The 21,029-nt window shown below is 42.3% G+C and overlaps 1 protein-coding gene across 1 annotated transcript in view; it reads right to left on the reverse strand.

Moving 5' to 3' along the window:
* LOC141123548 (cytosolic phospholipase A2 gamma-like) overlaps positions 1-21,029 on the reverse strand; it is a 201,096-nt gene that overhangs the window by 78,003 nt on the left and 102,064 nt on the right. The window contains exons 9-12 of the mRNA XM_073612062.1: positions 20,587-20,622; positions 8,644-8,682; positions 5,404-5,454; positions 2,831-2,905 (exon numbers count right to left, since the gene is read on the reverse strand). Coding sequence (XP_073468163.1) covers positions 2,831-2,905; positions 5,404-5,454; positions 8,644-8,682; positions 20,587-20,622 — 201 coding nt within the window. The remainder of the gene's footprint in view (positions 1-2,830; positions 2,906-5,403; positions 5,455-8,643; positions 8,683-20,586; positions 20,623-21,029) is intronic.

Raw genomic sequence — 21,029 nt, forward strand, 5'->3', positions numbered from 1 at the left:
AAAAGAGAGGGAGGGAGCCTTTCCTGGAGGCACAGAAGCAAGGAAAGAGGACAACGGGAGCAGGTCAACACATCTGGGAGATCTCCTGAGAGTCAGCCAGGTGGGCTGGTGAGTGTCAGTCTCTAGTATTGTGGGTAGGAGTTAGCCTGGAGGGCTAGTAAAAGGGGCAGCTGCAGCCAGGTTGGCAGTGTATGAAGAGGTGGTGCTGGGATCAGTAGCCACAAGAGGAATGTAAGCTGGACACTGAAAATCTGCTACAGAACCAAGGGGCCTGGGGTTCCTGCCTGTAATGGGCAATTGCTTCATTCAACTAAATGACTGTTGGAAGATTTACAGTGTTCCAGCTGAGTTATGTAAGCAAGTGAGTGCTGGGGGAAGAAGGAAGAGCAGTATATAGAGACTGTATATAGCAAGAGTTGTCATTGAAGGAGTTCTGAAGTCAAATGAGCATCCTATAATCTCCAATCCCTATCCAAGCTATTATCCTCAATAAAACAAAATAAACAAAGTCACAGACATTTCTACTTTGCTGAATGCCTGAGAAAATATGGTGTGCCTGGCTGTGCAGGGTGGAGGGATCCCAGTTACTTGCGGCCCTTAAGGGGGTGCACTACAGGTGGATTGCTGACTCTGGAGAAGGTAGCAGAGAAGAGGAGTGCAGAGATTGGGTGCATTTTAGACCATTTTTGGTCACTGCATTGCATAAGCAGAAACCTGGAAGATTGTTGGTGGTATAGTGTGAGATCAGGGCTACTGTTAGAAATCTTAAGGCCCTGTACAGACTACCTGACAGAACCCCCCCCCCCCCATCACAATGCCCCACCTGCATTGGTCTATTATGCCATTTGCCTGCCAAAGCTGTTTTTTTTTTTTCATTTTTAATTATGAAATCATTTTAGGTCTGAAGATTGTGTAAAAACCACAAATATTATATATTTTCTGAAGGCAGAGACCCTACAGAATAAAATAGTGGTAATTTCACATTTTTTATATCATATGATATTAGTGCAACAATTTTAAAACATATTTTTGTAAAAAATTCACTAGAGTTCATTTTAGAGAACATAATGTAATGTAAATGTAATGTATTACCCAAGTTTTGGTAAATATAAAAGATAAGGTTGCGCCAAGTGAATAGATACCCAATGTGCACCTGTGAAACAGCAACAAACTGCAGTACCCTATACTTTCCATAGGCAACGTTTTAGGCAACTCCTACAGGTCAACAGTGTAAATAATGTACCTATAATTATTGCTCTCACTCCTGCATGCATGGAGATACTGTATGTAACATGAATACTGTTATTGACAATTTTGATACATATGCACCCCCAATGTGTGCATTTACATTTGTATGTGTGTGTGGAGGGCTTTAAAAGTGCTTGGATGTAACTTACATTTTTTATACTATTTTTAAATTTTATGATAAACACTTTTTTTTGTCAAATACTGTATGAGACAAAAAGTCACCTATGTGATGCATTTTTTGGTTGTAGGATTTGTATTGCCTTATCGACGGCCTTGTGTGATCACTAAATATTTATGTGAGCACAATAAGGCAAAGTGTGGGGGAGCACGGTTTTGGTTTGATAGTATAATAGTATTATTATGATGGTTTTTGTTTTTAGATGTCCATGAGGAACTATTGAACAGAAGGTGTGACAAGCAATGGAGGGAAGAGGAGAGCGGGACACTGGATTGTAGTTGAGCACAAGTGTGATTTGAACCATTATACAAGAGGGGGTCTTACTATCTGGTGAGCAATTATGACATTGGTGAGAAGATTACTTGAAGAGGATTGTTGATTAGGGAACTTTGCACATGGAGCTATTCGAATGCCTGGAATAAGGACTATAAATTACCAAATATGCCCATGGCTATATTGGTCAAAGTCAGTGGCCATATGTGGGCAGTGATAGCACTGCTATTCCCTCTCCTTTGCTTAAGTGCTCAGGGATTTCTGGCCATGTAAGTCAATGGTGCTGGTGGTGACAACAGCTGTTGCTATGAATGCCTTCTTAGCAACTATCGACAATGGGGAACTGTCATATATATTATGTTTGGCTCCTGCTCAACAGTTGACTGTACAGAAAAAAGTTTGGGTGTTTATCCGAATGCATGAACAGCCAAAGTTTTGACTGAACCATTGGCTCATCCCTGGTCTCTACTTATGATCAGGAGTGGACAAAGCAGGATCATGTGACCACTGTAACAGCCAATCACAATGGTGACATGATCAAGTCTATCCCACCCCCCTCCTTAAGACCTGATTAAAGGGCAGCACCGGGTGGGTGGGAAGAGGTTAAGAACAATGTAAATTATGTGGAGGTACAAGAACTTCATTATATACAGTTTCCTGGAAAAAAAAAGTGTTTCTCTTGCTAAAACTTTTTAATTTTTTTTTTAGGATAGAGAAAAGTATTAATCTTCACTTCCTGTCCTGGACACACAAAAATCTCTCTTGGTGACAACTTTAAAATGTTGGAATTCTTCTAATGATAATAGTCGTCAGAAGAATCCCCCCAATGGGAACATAGACAGCAAAATATTAAAAAAAAAAGTAGAAATTCTTCCCTACTCTTTCCACAACTAGAGAAAAAGATTTGGATAGAAGGTATGAAAGCATTCAAAGTGACTGGCCGCCATCTAATCTCTGTAATAGACAATTTCATGTATCTCGTCAGAATATCTGACCTTACTGGAACTGGAGATTGGAAGGTCAGGGAGGTCATACACCATCTAGAACTATGGATCCTATCTGGTGGTCAATAATCAGTTCTGATTTAGAGAACATTTCTTTATTACAATGTCAGACATATGGTATGCTCACCTTTGCATTGGTAGAGGAAATTGTTCATTGTTCCCCATTCCCACTTCAAAATACAAGATCCAATGTTCTTCATCACTATAATATCAACATAGACGTTTCGAGAAAACAAAAAACAAAAAAATTTCTTAAAAGCAACCTGAACCATTGTCAGACAAGAGGAAATGATTGCAGTATTAACTTTGTGCAAAACAGCGTACAAGATCCACATAAATATGGACCCCCCAAATAGACATGCGCAGAACAGAAAAATGTGTTTTAATTAGTTTCGGATAGATTTGTTATGTTACTAATTTTGTTTTGCTCATTCGTTTCGGAAGTCATTTAGTTTGGTTAAATTTTTCTTTCTTTTTGAGTTTTCTAATGAATTTCACATTTTCTGAATAATTCGAATTCGCATTGGTTGAAAAATTATCGACCGATTCAAATTCTGTGGGAACAATAATCGGTTGTTACAGAGTGGGCCAGGGAGACAGTCCTTAATAACCGATGACTAATCAGCTGTCAGCGGGGCTTCCTCACTGACAGCTGAATGTAAACAAAAGAATTTCGGAAATGAAAACAAAGAAAAAAAACAGTGTGTAGGGTTATCTCACTGGTATTACTATCTTATAGTATTGATGCTATAAGATATTGATCTGGTATATTGATCTGGTTCCTGAGCAAGTGGCTTCTACACCCCACAGGATCTCCTTGGCTTGTAGTATAATGTAAAACAATATTACAATTGAAGTGCCACACCACTGACTTTATTCCAGTTAAAGTCGGTGGGACAATCCAAAAAGTACGCAATGCATTTTGAGGGTCCGAAACTTCCCCTTCATGAGGGCTAGAAAAAAAATATAAGGATGTCTCCAGATCACTTCAATATCTTCTCCTCAGGCATGTTGGGGGGCCAAAAAAAACTTTTTGCTGCATTAACTAACATTGCCCTAACTCCCTGAAAATGTTTACATCAGTAGATCTACTTGGTACTTTCTTACCTGAATTTGAATTCCTAATCCCCGGTGAAGGGGAAAAGTTCTTGCCACCCCAAAAAGTACTGGAATTTTTTTCTGATAAAAATCAATAATTATTAAAACCTTAAAGGGCAAGTTCACCTTTACAGAAAAATCTGTAAGGTGAACTTACATAGGACCCCCTCCTCACCCCCCTCCCCCTTACTCCCGGTGACCTGCAACATGGCAATCTCCCATTCTGAGACTTGTTATAGCCGCCCCCAAAGCTTAATCTCCTAAACATACCCTGTCAGGGGGACCTTAATGCCGCGTACACATGACCGGTCTTTCCATCAGAATAAACTCTGAAGGACTTTCTGACGGAGTTCCAATGGAGGTCCGCTGAAACTGTCTTGCCTAGACACGATCACACCAAAGTCCGACCGTCTAGAATGCGGTGAATTACAACACGTATGACGGGACTAAAGGAAGTTCAATAGCCAGTAGCCAATAGCTGCTGTCTCGTACTTGCTTCAGAGCATGCATCCTTTTTGGTCCGTCAGAACAGCATACAGACGAGTAGTTTTCCCGATAGGAGCTGATTGAGTCGGAAAGATTTAAAATATGTTCTATTTCTAAGTCCATCAGAATTTTCGAAAAAGAAAGTCCGATGAGGCCCACACATGATCGGAATGTCCAATGAAAAGATTCCGTTGGACTTTTCCTGCCGGAAACTCTGACCGTGTGTATGCGGCATTAGGAGCATTCTAATTGGTTGGTGCCCTCACATGGGCAGCGCCGACCAATCATGACCGGTGTAGCCTGTCCTCTCAGCCAGGTAGAAGACTCATAAATGCTGAGGGCATTTCTAAGCCCCAGATCCGTGAGGCGGCTAATAGCAGGGCTCAGAATGGGAGATCGCCACGCTGCAGGTCAGCGGGGGGGAGGGGTGAGGAGGGGGTCCTGTGTAAGTTCACCTTACAGATTTTTCTGTAAAAGTGAACTTACACTTTAAAGTCTTGGAAGTTTGTTTGGTGCTCTTATTGGATTTGAGTTTTGGGTTCTTGAGTCAATGGTGGAGAAGGACCTACGTGTTCTAGTAGATTATGAGCTTAATAAAAGCATGCAATGCCAAGCTGCAGTTTCTAAAGCAAGCAAAATCATTTGTAAGACCCGTACAGTATAACCATTATGTATTTATATATGGAGATCATATCCCCCCCTTATGTATTTATACATGGAGATCATATCCCCTTATGTATTTATACATGGAGATCATATCCCCCCCTTATGTATTTATACATAGAGATCATATCCCCCTTATGTATTATACATGGTGATCATATCCTCCTTATGTATTTATACATGGTGATCATCTCCCCCTATGTATTTATACATGGAGATCATATTCCCTTTATGTATTTATACATGGAGATCATATTCCCTTTATGTATTTATACATGGAGATCATATCCCCCCGATGTATGTGGTGGCTCTGATGGGGATTTTTTCAGCCTGCAAATATGTGTAATATAAGATGTGGCTCTTGTACTGCAAATGTGGAGACACCTGTTCTAGATAACGAGGTAATATTAATATTGGCCTCATCTTATAAATCAGCCCCTCTGCATTACATACCTGTTATAATATCCCACCAGGATCCTTGAAGTTGCGAGTCCTTTGTCATTTCTGTATGAAGTGAAAGAAGATGCAGTCAGTATCACCACAAATGTCACATGTACAGAAGAATAAAAGACAGTTTTCTGTGGAAATGTATTTGTGAATGGATTAAATGTTTATCTAATGTCATATGAAGATGTATGGGATGTATGGGGTGTATGGGGTGCACGGGATGTATGGGATTTACAGAATGTACGGGATGTATGTGATGTATGGGATATATAGGATTTATGTGATGTATGTGTTGTATGGGATTTATGGGATGTATGGGATGTATGGGATGCCTCACTTGCCTCCCCTGACTACACAGCCCTGCTGCATTATGTCTGATAGGAGTTTGTCCGGGGCAACAATATTACTTTACAATGTTACAATGTTACTTTGTGTCTCTCCATCTCTTGTCTGATCAATGATTATAAACAATGTTACTTTGTATCTCCCTATCTGCTGGCTGATCAATGTTTATAAACAAAACCACTGTTACATTGTACCTCTCAAATGATCAAAGATTATAAACCATGTTACTTTGTATCTCTCTATCTCCTGTCTGATTAATGTTTATAAACAATGTTACTTTGTATCTCTCTATCTCCTGTCTGATTAATGTTTATAAACAATGTTACTTTGTATCACTTTGCTGGCTGATCAATGTTTATAAACAATGTTACTTTGTATCTCTTTATCACCTTCAGGACTGCCCAGCACAAATATACTGCAACAGAAGGCCCTGCTGCCTTAAATCACGTACATGTATGTAATTTTATATCTGCAGGTAGGGGGTACGCACGCACCGCCCTGGCTGTGCTATCATTTACTACAGCACAAGCCAATGAGTGGCGTCCTGGCCAATGGTTTATGGCCGGAACCTGCTGATCGGGTGAGTGAATGACAGAAGAGAGCCCTGTGTTGTTCAACAACATACAGCTCTCTACAGACAGCGGCAATGTGCTGTTTTTTTTTTCACAGACACTTCAACTCCAGAAGATTTTACTTCCTTCCTGACCAGGCCCTTCTTTGCTGTTCAGCACTGCGCTACTGTAACTGGTGATTGTGCAGCCATACAATGCTCTACCCAAACAAAATTTGTTGTATTTTCTTTTCCATAGAAATAGAGTTGATACTTGATCTCCGCTGTTTTTTTGCGATATAAATGAAAAAAGACTGAAAATGTTGAAAGAAAAAAACAATATTTTTCACTTTCTGCTGTAAAAAAAATCCAATATATGTATTTATATATATATATTTTTTCTATGGAAAAGAAAATACAAAAAAAAAAAAAAAAATATATATATATATATATATATATATATATATATATATATATATATATATATATATATACACACACACATATATATATATATATATATATATATATATATATATATATATATATATATATATATATATATATATATATATATATATATATATATATATATATATATATATATATATATATACATATTTGTTTAATTCAATTTCCTTATAAATTTTGGTGAAAATGTATGCTGCTACATGTTTTTGATAAAAAAAATCCTAATAAGTATATTTTGATTGGTTTGCATGAAAGTTATTGCACCTACTACAAACTATGGGTTATATACTGGATTTTTTTTTGTTCTTTTGTTTTTTATATAATATTAATGGCTACTACTAATACTGACTGCCACTGACATCACCAGTGACACTAATACAGTTATGAGTGCTAATAATATGCACTGTCACTGTACTGGCTGGGAAGGGGTTAACATCTAGGGTGATAAAGGGGTTAAATATTTGCCTAACTATGTGTAATATGTGTACTGTGTGCTGTTTTTACTAGTTGATCTCTAAGTTTCTCAGGGATGAGAAACAAAGATCGTTCCCTTTGTACAGAGCTCCATGTTGAATTTCAACACAGGGCTCTGGGCTGTGATTGGACACAGCTGATCAGCAGGTCCTGGCCATGAACCATTGGGTGGGACTTGCTGACAGGCTCGCATGCGCCTTTATCCCAGAAGTAGGCAGTGCCCAACAGGTACGTCACTTTGTCTACAGCGGACATTCTTTGCAGTGCAATGTGGGCAGGCGCTAAGTGGTTAAAAATAACCACATTGCTTAGTAAAAACAGCACACAGTAAACATTGTTAGGCACACATTTAACCCCTTGATTACCCACAATGTTAACCCCTTCCCAGCCAGTGTCATTAGTACAGTGACAGTGTATAGTATTAGCACTGATTAGTACTAGTGTCACTATTGATGTCAGTGTCAGTTAGTAAGTTCCTCCCCAGCATCATTTAATGTCAGATTGAGGAACTAGACAGCAGGGAGAAATCACACTCGGTGCTTTGGATGGACACACTATAGGATATCCTTTGTTCATTTTTCATGTCAGAGGTTTATAACTACTGTATAATAAAAATATATATTCAAGGTACACTTAGTAATACCAAACAACTCATACGTGCCAATACATAAAGGTGTGAAAACTATTTTGGTATAACCTGGTTAATAAAATAAAAGTGGTCAAATAGTTTTAGTTGCATAAACTGGTGCACACCAAAAATGTCAAAATTTGGTCTGGTGGAGAAAGTTTTAAAGTGGAAGTCCATGCTAAAAACTAAAATCCCTGCATCTATAGACACCACCGATCTAACACTAACCTATCTAGCTTTGTAAAGAAAAAAAATGGAGTAAACATACCTTTTCTGAACCCGATCCATCCCGATCTCCAGCGGTGGAAGCTCTGCAGAGGACATGGCCGACAACGGCTGTGAAATGAATAGGAAGTGACGTGACCCGTAGACTTACTATGGAGCTTTCGTTGTCATCTGTGACCTCTGCACCCACCTACACAGCGAAGCCGCGGCTGAGAGCTCAGCGTGGGATCGGGTCGGATCATGTCGGAGCGGCTTAAAAAAAAGGTATGTATACTCTTTTTTTTTTTTACAGGGCTAGATAGGTAAATGTTAGATTGGTGGTGTCTATAGATGCAGGGATTTTAGTATATTTGGTGTTGCAGTATCTGACTGCCATTTATTGGTGATCTAGAATTCTATTTCATCATCCATATATCTGCCCCAGGTTACCACTTGATTGAGATCTCTCTGTGATAGGTCTCTAGTTCGCTTAGATAGATCTTCACAACTTGATTTATACAAATTCCCACATTATTTTAATTGTAGGTGTCATGTCATCCACAGTGTTACCTACCTAGTTTCATTTCCGGGCTAAGTGCCTCGTATGACTCCCCTGCATAAAGTGAAGCACACAGATAACATGTACAGAATAAATGTCTCTGCCTCTATTGAAGTGCAGTTTAGTAACATTTTTAAACATCATATTATCAAATATTAATTATTGCCAGTTAAGGTAGATTACTGTTAGTTTATTGTTCTATCTATCTATCTATCTATCTATCTATCTATCTATCTATCTATCTATCTATCTATCTATCTATCTATCTATCTATCTATCTATCTATCTATCTATCTATCTAGCTATCTATCCAGGACAGCGCCATGTCATGGTGTCAGAAGGGGTAACTATCACACAGGGTTCTCACTGTCTAGGGGCTTGTCAGGGATGGGCTCAGCCCTTCCTTCCTCTGAGCTGGCCGCTCAGCTGTCGGCTAATTGCCAGCTCCTATCTCTCCACAGTGACTCACCTGTTGATGATATCCTGCTCGTCAGTCCTGCCTTCTTAAGCTGTCCAGCCCAGATGATCTATGCCTTCGCCTTGGTAAACTTCACAGAGAGTATCACCTGCGTTCCTGTTAAAGACTTGCTTGGCTGACGTTCCTTCTGGCTCCAGATCCTACTTGCTGTTCCACTATGCTGATTCTTGGCTTCCTGACTTTCTGGCTTGTCTGACTATCCGCTCCGGTTTCTGAACTTTGACTATACTTACACTTTGAAATTGATTTTCTCTCATTTATATCAATGCACGCCATCCCTCTGGTGTGAACTTTTTGAGTTTACACCTTCCTTCACTAGTCACACACCTTTACACACTTCCCCTCTGAACTTCACTTAATCATCACATATTTTCTTATTCTCAGAATTGGGTACCTACTGCGGCATGTTTGTACATTCCCAAGTGAGGGTGCATTGCGGTGTTTCGGTAATCATGGCTGCTGATCTCCCCTGGTCTGGGGTTTACCCATTTGGGGGATGTTCTCTGCCTCAACCCCGTTTGAGACTATGAGAAACCCAGACCACCAACTAATCCCACCCTAGGAGCTGTGACCAAAGGTTTTGTGTAAGTACTATCGAAGCTATATGTTTCTTTTTGCTTACTTCTTACCCGTGTAGAGGGCCTCCTAGACTAACAGATCTTTTCATTATTTCAACCTCTTTCAGTATATATACATGCATCTGACTCCTGACGATTGGTTTAAAACCATGAAATACATTGAGTTAATATCTAATGGATGCCCCAACTACTAAATAACCAAAAATGTATTTGCTGTATTCCCCTTTTTTTGACATATGAAGTTTTTATTAAGAGCAAAGTGTAAATGCACAATTTCTATACAAACAGAAGGTGATTGAACCTCATGAACATATACAGAATTGGTGTAACCTTACTTTTCAGAACATAGCAAAACAGATAAAATAACCAAAATTTCAAGAATCCCCACAGTCACCAGGGGTCTGCGAGTAGACATAAATAGGGCAGTCATCCTAATCATAGACTATGAGGTGTGGAGCTTATTGTAGAGGTAGCTCTTGGTTTACATGTATACATCTGTCTATATCTGAGTAAGTAAGGAAAGGTTGGGTCCTTAAAGTGGGGTGAGGTTGTGTGGGGGGTAGTCTTGGCCTTTTAGTTTGGAGTAGAAAGTAGGGGTAGCAGTCAACAGTCAATCACCAGGGCTAATGCATAAATGAGGATGTGTATGTGAGATGGTATTGTTCAGGCAGGTGGGGCAAGAGCAGAAGAGGGGGAAAATGGCGCAGGAAGGGGGCAGGGCTAAAAGGCAAGAAAAGAGGGGAAGGGGAGGAAAAACAGAATCAAGGAGGAGGGAAGAGAAAGGAAAAAAGAAGAAAAAAAAAAGGGGGGGAGAGGATATGGAGCTCCGAGGGTATCACCTCCTCAGTCTCCACAGGTCGCACCATATATGTAGGGTCTCGTGAGAGGATCCCTGTTAGGAGAGGTCTTCTCCAAGGATTGACCATAAAGTGAAGGGTTTTGTGCGCCATATTAGAAGAGTATTCTTCTAGAAAGTGCCATTTGGGGTGTCTCAATTAGCTATTGGAGGGTTCAGAACTTTTTAAGCCCATCAAGGAGGCATATCTCTCTGTGGTACAGAAGTGGGTCCAGCAGGTCCAGGAGAATTTTGAAGGGGAATCTTGTGCTATCTGGATTAGTTCCTCCATTTTAGTTATTTTTCCCACACGGGTAAGCCATTCAGAGACAGTTGGGGTGCAGGGTGAACCCCAATGAGCTGGGATGCATAGTTTAGCTGCATTAATCATACGTACAACCAAGGATTTCCTGTACGAGTAGGCTGGTGTGGAGGAGTGGTGAAGAATGAGCTGAGCTGGAGTGTAGTCTAGAGAATATGTGGTCACTTGTGAGGTGATGTTGTGTACTTGTGTCCAGAATGTCTGAAGTAGTGGGCAGGAGTATTCTCCTATGTATTTTCCTTACAAATTGTAGCAATCATGTTTACCATTTTATTTATTTTGTATTGATTGTACCATCATGTCCAGTGACTAATTATATTAAACATTTTTATATGAATATTATATAAATTTGGTAATTATGCTATTCTGTATTTTATTGATTATTGATATAAGTTTGACATTATAGGCTATTACTTTGGTGCTATGCCATAAAATTAAATTAAATTCATCTATTCGGTAAAGAACTAGTTAATTATTCTTTGGACATGCTTCACTCAAAGTCCCACTCCAATGTCTATCCTCTTTTTTCTCCGAACTTTGGCTATGTTTTGACTATGTTTGTTTTATTTACTTTTCTGTCTCAGTCTGATTCATGGTGTCTGACAGTAGGCGAAGGCCATGAATTCAGAGCATACTGTCAATCCACTTGTTGGTAATATTTTTTCCAGATTGGATGAGCAAGATCACCGCATGGATCAGTTTGTCATGGAGTTACAAATGCTCCTTAGTCATATGGCTCACCGGGAATCTTCCACTATGGCTGCTCCAGTACAACCTGTGTTGCAGGCCATCCCTGCTGCTGCTCCAGTCTCTGTGTATTCCCTTTATAAGAGGCATGTCTGGTCCTGCTCTGCTTCCCCAGTGATTTGGGGGCGATCCAGTCCAATGCAGAGGGTTTCTCAACCAGGTTGAGATATACTTTGAGATACTGCCCCAGGCATTTCCCACGGAACAGAAGCAAAGTAGGTTTTGTGATATCTTTGCTTTCTGAGAGAGCTTTGGCCTGGCTACCCAGACTTTGTGGCTTCCTTTAAAAGGGTATTTGACGTTCCCGCACGCTCCGCTTCTGCTGCCAAGTGCCTCATGTCCATCGAACAGAGTACGAGAACTGGTGCAGATTATGCCATTGAATTCCGGACTTTGGAAGCAGAGGTTGCTTGGAACAATGAGGCCCTCGTGGCTGCTTTTTTTCATGGTCTCTTGGATACTATCAAGGATGAGATAGCAGCCCGAGATATACTCACTGAGCTGGAGAAGTTGATCACGTTTGCCATCCTCATTGACTCCAGACTCAGAGAAAGACTCTCTTTTAAGGAGCGCTTGCAGAAGCCTCCTATACATTTGACTCAAAGCTTTGCAGTCCCACCCATGCCTCCCTCACCTCCCATGCCTCCTGGTACCGAGTCAGTCAGTGAAGGTGAACCCATGCACTTGGGCTTCACATGTCTCTCTGTGGATGAGAGAACCTTTAGGAGGAGGGAGAGATTGTGCCTTTATTGCAGCCAGGCAGGTCACTTTTTGAAGTCTTGTCCTACCCGTCCAGGGAACGCCCGAACTTTGAGGTCCTGTCACGGACAGACCTTAGGTGGCATTGTTTCATCCCCAGTTATTCAGAAGGTTAAGCCCCTGGTTCCAGTTACCCTTTCTTGGGCTGAGTCGTCCGTCGAGATACAGGCTCTAATCGACTCTGGGGCTGCAGGCCTTTTCATTGATGCTGCCTTTGTATCAAAGCACTCGATTCCGCTGCAGCTGCGTGACACTCCACTTGCCATTGAGGCTCTTGATGGGAGACCTCTACAGCCTGCCCATGTGACTCAAGACTGTTCCGTTGTCCATGGCCGTAGGGGCTCTTCACCATGAGATAATACAATTCCAAGTTATTTCCTCACCTAAGTTTCCGCTGGTTACTGGCTATCCTTGGTTACAGAGGCACAACCCCTCTTTTGATTGGCTCTGTGCTGAGGTTCTCTCCTGGTCGCCACAATGCAGTAAGACATCCCAAGGTCCTGTGCACCTCTTAACTCTCCTCCCTGATGGAGGAGTACCACGATTTTAGCAATGTCTTTGACAAAGTTCAAGCTGGTAGTTTGCCTCCACAGTGATCGTATAATTGTGCAATTGACCTTCAACCTGGTGCCATACCCCCTTGTGGCCGGGTTTACCCTTTGTCAGTCTTGGAGGATATGGCCATGGAGAAATTTGCAAATCCTCATCTCCTGCTGGTGCTGGTTTCTTCTTTGTGAAGAAGAAAAGTGGTGAACTGAGACCTTGTATTGATTATAGGGATCTCAATCATTTCACGATTAAGAATGCCTATCCGATTCCATTGATTATGGAGTTATTTGAACACCTCAAGGGAGCAACGGTTTTCACAAAGCTTGATTTGAGAGGGGCATAAAATCTTGTGAGGATTAAGGAGGGTGATGAATGTAAAACTGCATTTAATACCAGAACAGGCCATTATGAGCACCTCATAATGCCATTTGGCCTTTGTAACGCTCCTGCAGTTTTCAAGGAATGTATTAATAATGTCCTCTGAGATTTGTTGCAGTTATGTGTGGTGGTTTATCTCGACGATATCCTCATATTTTCCAAGTCCCTGGAGAGCCACCACACAGATGTCTGTCATGTGCTTCAGAAACTAAGAGAGAACGATCTTTATTGTAAATTGGAGAAGTGCGAGTTCCATCGTGAACAGATTAAATTCCTGGGTTATGTAATTTCCACTGCTGGTTTTTTGATGGACCCAGAGAAACTTTCGGCAGTCCTACAGTGGCCCCGACCCGTGGGTTTACGTTCTCTGCAGCGTTTTCTTGGCTTTGACAACTATTATCGGAAGCTTATTTGTAACTTCTCGTCTCTGGTGAAGCCCCTGACTGACATGGCCAGAAAGGACGGTACCCCACAGAGTTGGTCTCCGGAGTCCATTAAGGCCTTTGAGAGTCTCAAGGCTGCCTTTGTTTCTTTTTTTGTATGTAAGGGTACACATATCCGTATTCCTCAGCCACTTTCTTTATGATAATTTGCAGTTCCTTGGACAGCCTAGGCTGGGTGTTTGGATCTCCATATCCAGATAGAACCCACGCGTCTGGGGCATGCCGAACCGTGTATCCCACAACAGTATTGGGTATGCAACCAGACCTTGTTGCTTCTATCTGTTTAGTGGGAATCACTTTAGGGACCCACTGCTCCCAGCGACCCTCCTCAAAGGATTGAGTAAAACACATGGTTGGGGCAGTGTTAGCAGGCAGTTCAATCATAACACTTGTGTTAGACCCCGGAGGAACCTCATCCTCTCTCAAATCCCACAACTGCTTCTCTTCACTTTCACTCCCCTCAATCAGAAATGGTGGAGCATTCTTTGGCTGGGAGATAGTTGCACTTTGCACTGACTTTGACCGGCACAACCGTCTCCTTTACAGGCCACAGGCATCACCTCCCCTACAGGCACACTGCTTTCACCCCTTGCAGGTTTAACCATCTCCTGTATTCTTTTCTTCAGAGACTCTGACATCAGAGCAAGTAGCTGGGCCCGACCGGTTATCCTGGGGCAGCAGTTGAGACAGGGAGGGCAGTTTTCTGCACAACTTGGGTGATGGTGGGCTCTTGATATCACTCCCAGCTGGGATAGCGACATTCTTTTGCCAATCTGCCTGCAGTATCCGCGGAGGTTGAGCTGGTGAGACTACTTCAAGCAGGTGTTCTGCGCAACATCCACAGACGATCCAAGGCCTCAGATGCATGACCAGACCAGAACACTTTCGGCAGATCAGTCCCAAGGCCTCATAGACTCCAGTCATTTGCAGGGCAAGACCACCCTTCAGTGTATACCACACTCCGGTGTCAGTCAGGACAGGTTTTGGCTCGCTCAGACTGACCCAACACCCGGAGCATACATTTTCCAATCCGCCATCGTACTTCCAAACTGTGCCATCTTCTCCAACCCACAACCAGGCACACGTGGCAGCACTTCCTTATCCTCCTCTGCAGAGCGTGGGCTCCTCCCCCTGCCAAAGGATTGGTGCAGATACTTTATGGAAACTTTAGTGCCCGATTCTGCAACACGCCAAATCTCTAATGGAGTCCATTTTAACCCTCACAGCGCTGGTGGGAAGAGTCAAAAGACCAGACTGATACTCTCCTATGAGCAATGAGACTTGTTGGTTCTTCCCCACATTGTTAGAATGCATGATAACCCATAGAAGTACAGAAGTTGCTTGCCACCTTCCCATGGAGCCAGACAAAATTCCTATGGAGCTGTGGCCGATTGCTATGGGCGACTGCTGCAAATATACGGCCTTTGCCCCATGTTGGGCGCCACATGTAGCCAAGTCCTGGGTCCCCTTTGGTCTAATGAGAACCTGCAGAGTTAGGGATAGTTGACATCCTTCTGTGTATAGTGGGTTACGAGGTATGATGGGTGTAAGGTGCAAGGTAGATGCATGGGCGCCAGACACTTCATGCAAAGAGATTTATTGTCTCTTAAACAGAACTTTGGGAGAGAGGGTTTAGGGCCAGGACACCCTTAAGTGGTTACAATGTTAATTAGCAGACTCCAAGACTTCTATAGGTAGACAGCCATGCAGGGAAAGGCACCCAGCCGGACGCCACATCTGCATGTGTAGACACGCTGTCTCCTATGGCAACAATCTTGAACAGTTTCTAACAAAAGTTACAGTGAACTCTTTCACTTCCTCCACAATCTCCTTTTTAGATCTTCACTCCACTGAGCTCCCAGTCTCTCTCACTAGAACCACTGATCCACTGCTACTGGATCTCCTGAGCTCTTCCAATCTTCACACTCAGTATCTTCCTCAAGCATCACCCCCGCATCCCTGCTGGATCCCTAGCTTGGCATTCACAGATACTCCTTAAGTGTCACCCCACTGGCCTACTCGGTCCCTAGCTTGGCACACAAGGCTGCTCTAAAAAGCGTAATCTCTGCCGGCTGGGTTCCTGGCTTGACACCTGCTGAAGTTTCCCAATTCTTTATCCCCCCCCGGTTGGTGAGAATACTGTTCTGGTACTTGCTTCAACTACTAATGGTGGTCCCTGGTAACAAGGTGGATGGACGACAGCTTCACCTCTACTTCCGACCATGACAGGTTCTCCATTCGACAGAACTGTCACTTCTGGTTGGAATCCCAACCCTGCGCTGCTCTCTTGCTTCTGGATAGGCCCTCAGACAGCCTAGCAGCCTAAATTATACTTGCAATGCCCTTGTCTTATCTAATACCACCAGATGCCCGGCCATCTAGTGACAGAAGAGAGAAGTACAGCAACTCCAGAATTAGGGTAAAACCATTTGACCTCCTATCATTCGGCCAAGACAACTATCACTTGGCAGGTCAATTTAAGCGCAACCCTGCCTTAACATGAGGGTGCTACTCTGATAGGTTTACATTTTGTATTTTAATATTGTTCTTGTAATCTTGTGAATAATTTTTGAATATAGCCTCAAATACTAAGGCCTTAAACTTGGCATAAATATAACTACCATCATCCAAATATGATCCAAATATGAAATGTAAACTTGGTTCAGTGTAAGGAGAGGACACTCAGCAGCTGCTTACACATCTGGATGCAGGAGCACTAGTGTGGGACACCAGAACAAACTTTTTAGGGTGTCCCACACAGGTGCTCCAGTGGATACTAGGGGTGTCTCCTTGTGTGATATTTTAGCAAAAAAGGGAAGTATTCCAGCTTGAGAAAGGAAATAAAATGTTCTTCAGCTTGGAACTCTGCCAAAACAGACAATTGTACGACACTTCCAGGCAATGTTTCATACTCCTATTTCCTATTTCTGGCATCAAATATCTGTGTGCTAAGTATACCTTTTTTAATCACATAAGGGAGAAAAGGCTCGGGACATCTGAGGACACCAGGAACCCCTCACCTCCTAAAGAAGGGGAAGTCACCAAAACACAAGCAGAGGATGTGGAGGAAGAAGAGGTTTATGAAGTGGGCCAAATAGTGACCACAACAGGTAAGTGTCTGAAACTACAGCTTCAGGTAAGAGATCTATGCCTTCATATTTATAATACATGGTGTGTTTTTTTCTTTTAGGTGATGTGGATGTTGTGGAATAGGGATGAGCTTCGAGTTCGAGTCGAAGCTATGTTCGACTCGAACATCGCATGCTCGACCGTTCGTCGAATTGCAAACATGGCTTTGGGCAATTATGACTCAGGGGTTTAGTACACACCCCACACTATATAAGGCCACCCGCGTGGCGGCCTTGTGTAGTGTGTTGTGGCGGCGGAGAGATAGACAGAGAGACAGTGTCATTTGATTTAAGTTAGATAGAGTAGGCAGGCGAGTCAATTAGCTGCACTCACAGTGTATTGTATATACGTATATATATATGCATCCTAGGTGTTGTAAATATATAAACTGTATTCAGTTTAGCTAGATCCATTCCTGTAATTCTCTTCCTACTGACAGGCAGGCAGGTGTTTTTACAGTATTTACAGCTACCTGTAAGAACCGTCAGAAGAGGAGAAGCGTCACACAGCGGGAGCCTCCCTCCATGCCATCAAGGATGTGGAGCGGCCCGAGGAGAAGATGGGAAGAAGACACTGCGGAGGAAGATGCCAGATGAGAATACCGGAGGAAGAACCAGAAGAACCAGAAGAACCAGAAGAAGAAGAAGATGGGGGAAGAAACCGAAGGAAGATAGAAGATAGAAAAAAGAAGATAGAAGATAGAAGAAAGAAGAAGAAGCATTTAAATAAAGGAATTGCCAAAAACTGTCTCTTGTCATTTTTAACATTTTTGACAGTTTTTTTGTGAAATGGTAGGGGTAAAGTACCCCCTTACCATTTCACACAGGGGGGAGGGCCAGGATCTGGGGGTCCCCTTGTTAAAGGGGGCTTCCATATTCCGATAAGCCCCCCGCCCGCAGACCCCCACAACCACTGGGCAAGGGTTGTGGGGATGAGGCCCTTGTTCCCATCAACATGGGGACAAGGTGTTTTGGGGGGCTACCCCAAAGCACCCTCCCAATGTTGAGGGCATGTGGCCTGGTACGGTTCAGGAGGGGGGGGCACTCTCTCGTCCCCCCTCTTTTCCTGAGGGCTGCCAGGTTGAGTGCTTGGATAAGGGTTTGGTATGGATTTTTGGGGGAACCCCACGCCATTTTTTAAAAAAATTTTGGCGCGGGTTCCCCTTAAAATCCATACCAGACCTGAAGGGTCTGGTATAGATTTTGAGGGGTACCCCACGCCATTTTTTTTTAAATTTTGGCCGGAGTTCCCCTTAATATCCATACCAGATCTGAAGGGCCTGGAATGGAATTTAGGGGGACCCCCACGCCATTTTTTTTTTTTTAATTTTGGTTTGGGGTTCCCCTGTGGGGAATTCCCATGCCGTTTTTATCAATTAACTTTTATGTGTATTGTCGGACCGGCAATTCATTAATAGTCGCGAGTAGTTTTAAATGAGTTTTTTTTCCTTTGAAATGTCATTTTGCTGTCAGACTGTTCTAAACATGGCAAACATGCGCCCCTTTACAGGCATACTATAGACACCCCCCAGGTATGAAATTTAAAGGGATATTACACTTTTATTGTTTCACTTTAAGCATTATTAAAATCACTGCTCCCGAAAAAACGGACATTTTTAAAACTTTTTTTTTGCATTGATCCATGTCCCCTGGGGCAAGACCCAGGTTTCCAAACACTTTTTTATTACAATATCTTGCATATAAGCCTTTAAAATTATCGCTTTTGATTATTCATGTTCGTGTCCCATAGACTTTAACGGTGTTCACGTGTTCGAACAAATTTTTTGCCTGTTCGCAAGTTCTGGTGCGAACCGAACGGGGGGGGGGGGTGTTCGGCTCATCCCTACTGATAGCTTGTAATAACATTTTTGGTTCTGGGCACCTCCATCAGTGGCCAAGGCCCAATTTTTCAGCCCCTGTTTAACAGGGACGTGTAATTACAATTTTTTATGCAATACTTTGCAGCAGGGCTCATTCATGCGCTCCAGCTATAGCATCTGTGAGGGGTTGCAGTGTTGTGGCAGCAGTGGCTAAGGCCCAATTTTTCTGCCCCAGTTTAACAGGGGCATGAAATTTCAATTTTTGATGGAATACTTTGCAGAAGGGCTCATTCCTGCGCTCCAACTAGAGTATCTGTGAGGGGTTGCAGTGTTGTGGCACCAGCACCAGTGCCTAAGGCCCAATTTTTCTGCCCCTGTTCAACAGGGACATGTAATTACAATTCTTGATCTAATATTTCACAGCAGGGCCCATTCCTGCACCCACCAAGAGTAACTGTGAGGGCTTACAGTGTTGTGGCAATACCACCACCACCAAAGGCACAATTTTTCTGCCCCTGTTCAACAGGTGCATGTAATTACAATTCTTGATATAGCATTTCACAGCAGGGCCCGTTCCAGTGCCCACCAAGAGTAACTGTGAGGGCTTACAGTGTTGTGGCAACACCAACACCTAAGGCCCCAATTACTGCAGAGTATATAGGGCAGGCCCCTACTTTCAAACATCCAACTTACAAACGACTCCTACTTGCAAACTAAAGGAGACAACAGGAAGTGAGATACAATCTACCCCTATGAAGGGAAATTCTCTCCTGTAAGAGTTAATATAGGAAAAACGTGTCTCCTCTTCACTGATGCTTTATCACCAATCCTTGTTTCACTAAAAACCCAAAATTTTCAAAAAACATTTGTCATTGGGACAGAATGTGAGGTGAAATCTTCTGAAGAGGAGCACAGACAGCAAAAGAAATGTTACAGGGGTAATAACCCTTCCCTATGTTTTCCAAAAAGCTTAAAAATAGATTTTTTGGCTGGAGCTACACTTTAAAAATGTACCAGTTCAAACTTACAAGCAGATCTTCTTGCAAGTTTTCCACATCCTGCGGAGAAGTTATTGCCCTGCTTATCTTAGTATTGTCCACAAATACAGAGATTGAACCATTTACCCCATCCTCCGGGTCGTTTATGAACAAACTAAATAGGATTGGTCCCAGCACAGAACCCTGGGGGACCCCACTACTCACCCCTGACCATTCCGAGTACTTTCCATTTACCACCATCCTCTGAACTCGCCCTTGTAGCCAGTTTTCAATCCATGTACTCATCCTATGGTCCAAGCCAACGGACCTTACTTTCTACAGTAAACGTTTATGGGGAACTGTGTCAAATACTTTTGCAAAATCCAGATACCTCACATCTACGGGCCTTCCTTTATCTAGATGGCAACTCACCTCCTCATAGAAGGTTAATAGATTGGTTTGGCAAGAACGATTTTTCATGAATCCATGCTGATTACTGCTAATGATACCGTTCTCATTACTAAAATCTTGTATATAGTCCCTTATCATCTCCTCCAAGAGCTTGTATACTATTGATGTTAGGCTGACTGGTCTAATTCCCAGGGATGTATTTTGGCCCTTTTTTAAATATTGATGCTACATTGGCTTTTCTCCAATCACCTGCTACCATTCCAGTCAGTAGACTGTCAGTAAAAATTAGGAACAATGGTCTGGCAATTACTTGACTGAGTTCCCTAAGTACCCTCGGGTGCAAGCCTTCTGGTCCCGGTGACTAATGTTAAGTTTTTCAAGTCTAATTTTAATTCTGTCCTCTGTTAGGCATAGAAGTGCTTCTTGTGATGTTTCCTGAGGATATAGACAGGTAGGTGATCACAGGAAGTACCCGACATTTTACTTTTACAAGTAATCTTGATTTAACAAGAGGTCTAAAGTTGACTTCTTACCTCCAGTCAGCCAATGGATGAATTTATGGTACATGTCTGTAAAACAATATATTCTGTTATATTATCTTTAATTAAAGAACATTAAATACAATTTAAAAACACAACAACAATAGACAGTATTTATATTTTTTGAGAGGGGGTGGTCTGTGTTTCCTTTTCTTTTCCCATTCCCTGTCACCATATATGCAATGGTTAGATTCATGCATAGCATGAATCTATCCATGGCCGCTGTGGCCACCCCCTATTCATGCATCAGGCCCCTTTCAGGGCACAAGGCGCATGAATTACAGTGAAGGTGGTTTTCTTTTTAAGCACCTGATTAGTAAATAATAATAGGTTTCAAAATAGGTTGGGCTCGAGGCGCAGAGGATGCGCTCTGATCCCACCCAGGTGTGACAACAGTGAATGAATATTCTGTATTGAAACACTGATCCTCAATCAGG

The sequence above is a fragment of the Aquarana catesbeiana genome, linkage group LG01 (genome assembly GCF_042186555.1).
Source record: "Aquarana catesbeiana isolate 2022-GZ linkage group LG01, ASM4218655v1, whole genome shotgun sequence".
Classification (NCBI taxonomy): Eukaryota; Metazoa; Chordata; class Amphibia; order Anura; family Ranidae; genus Aquarana; species Aquarana catesbeiana.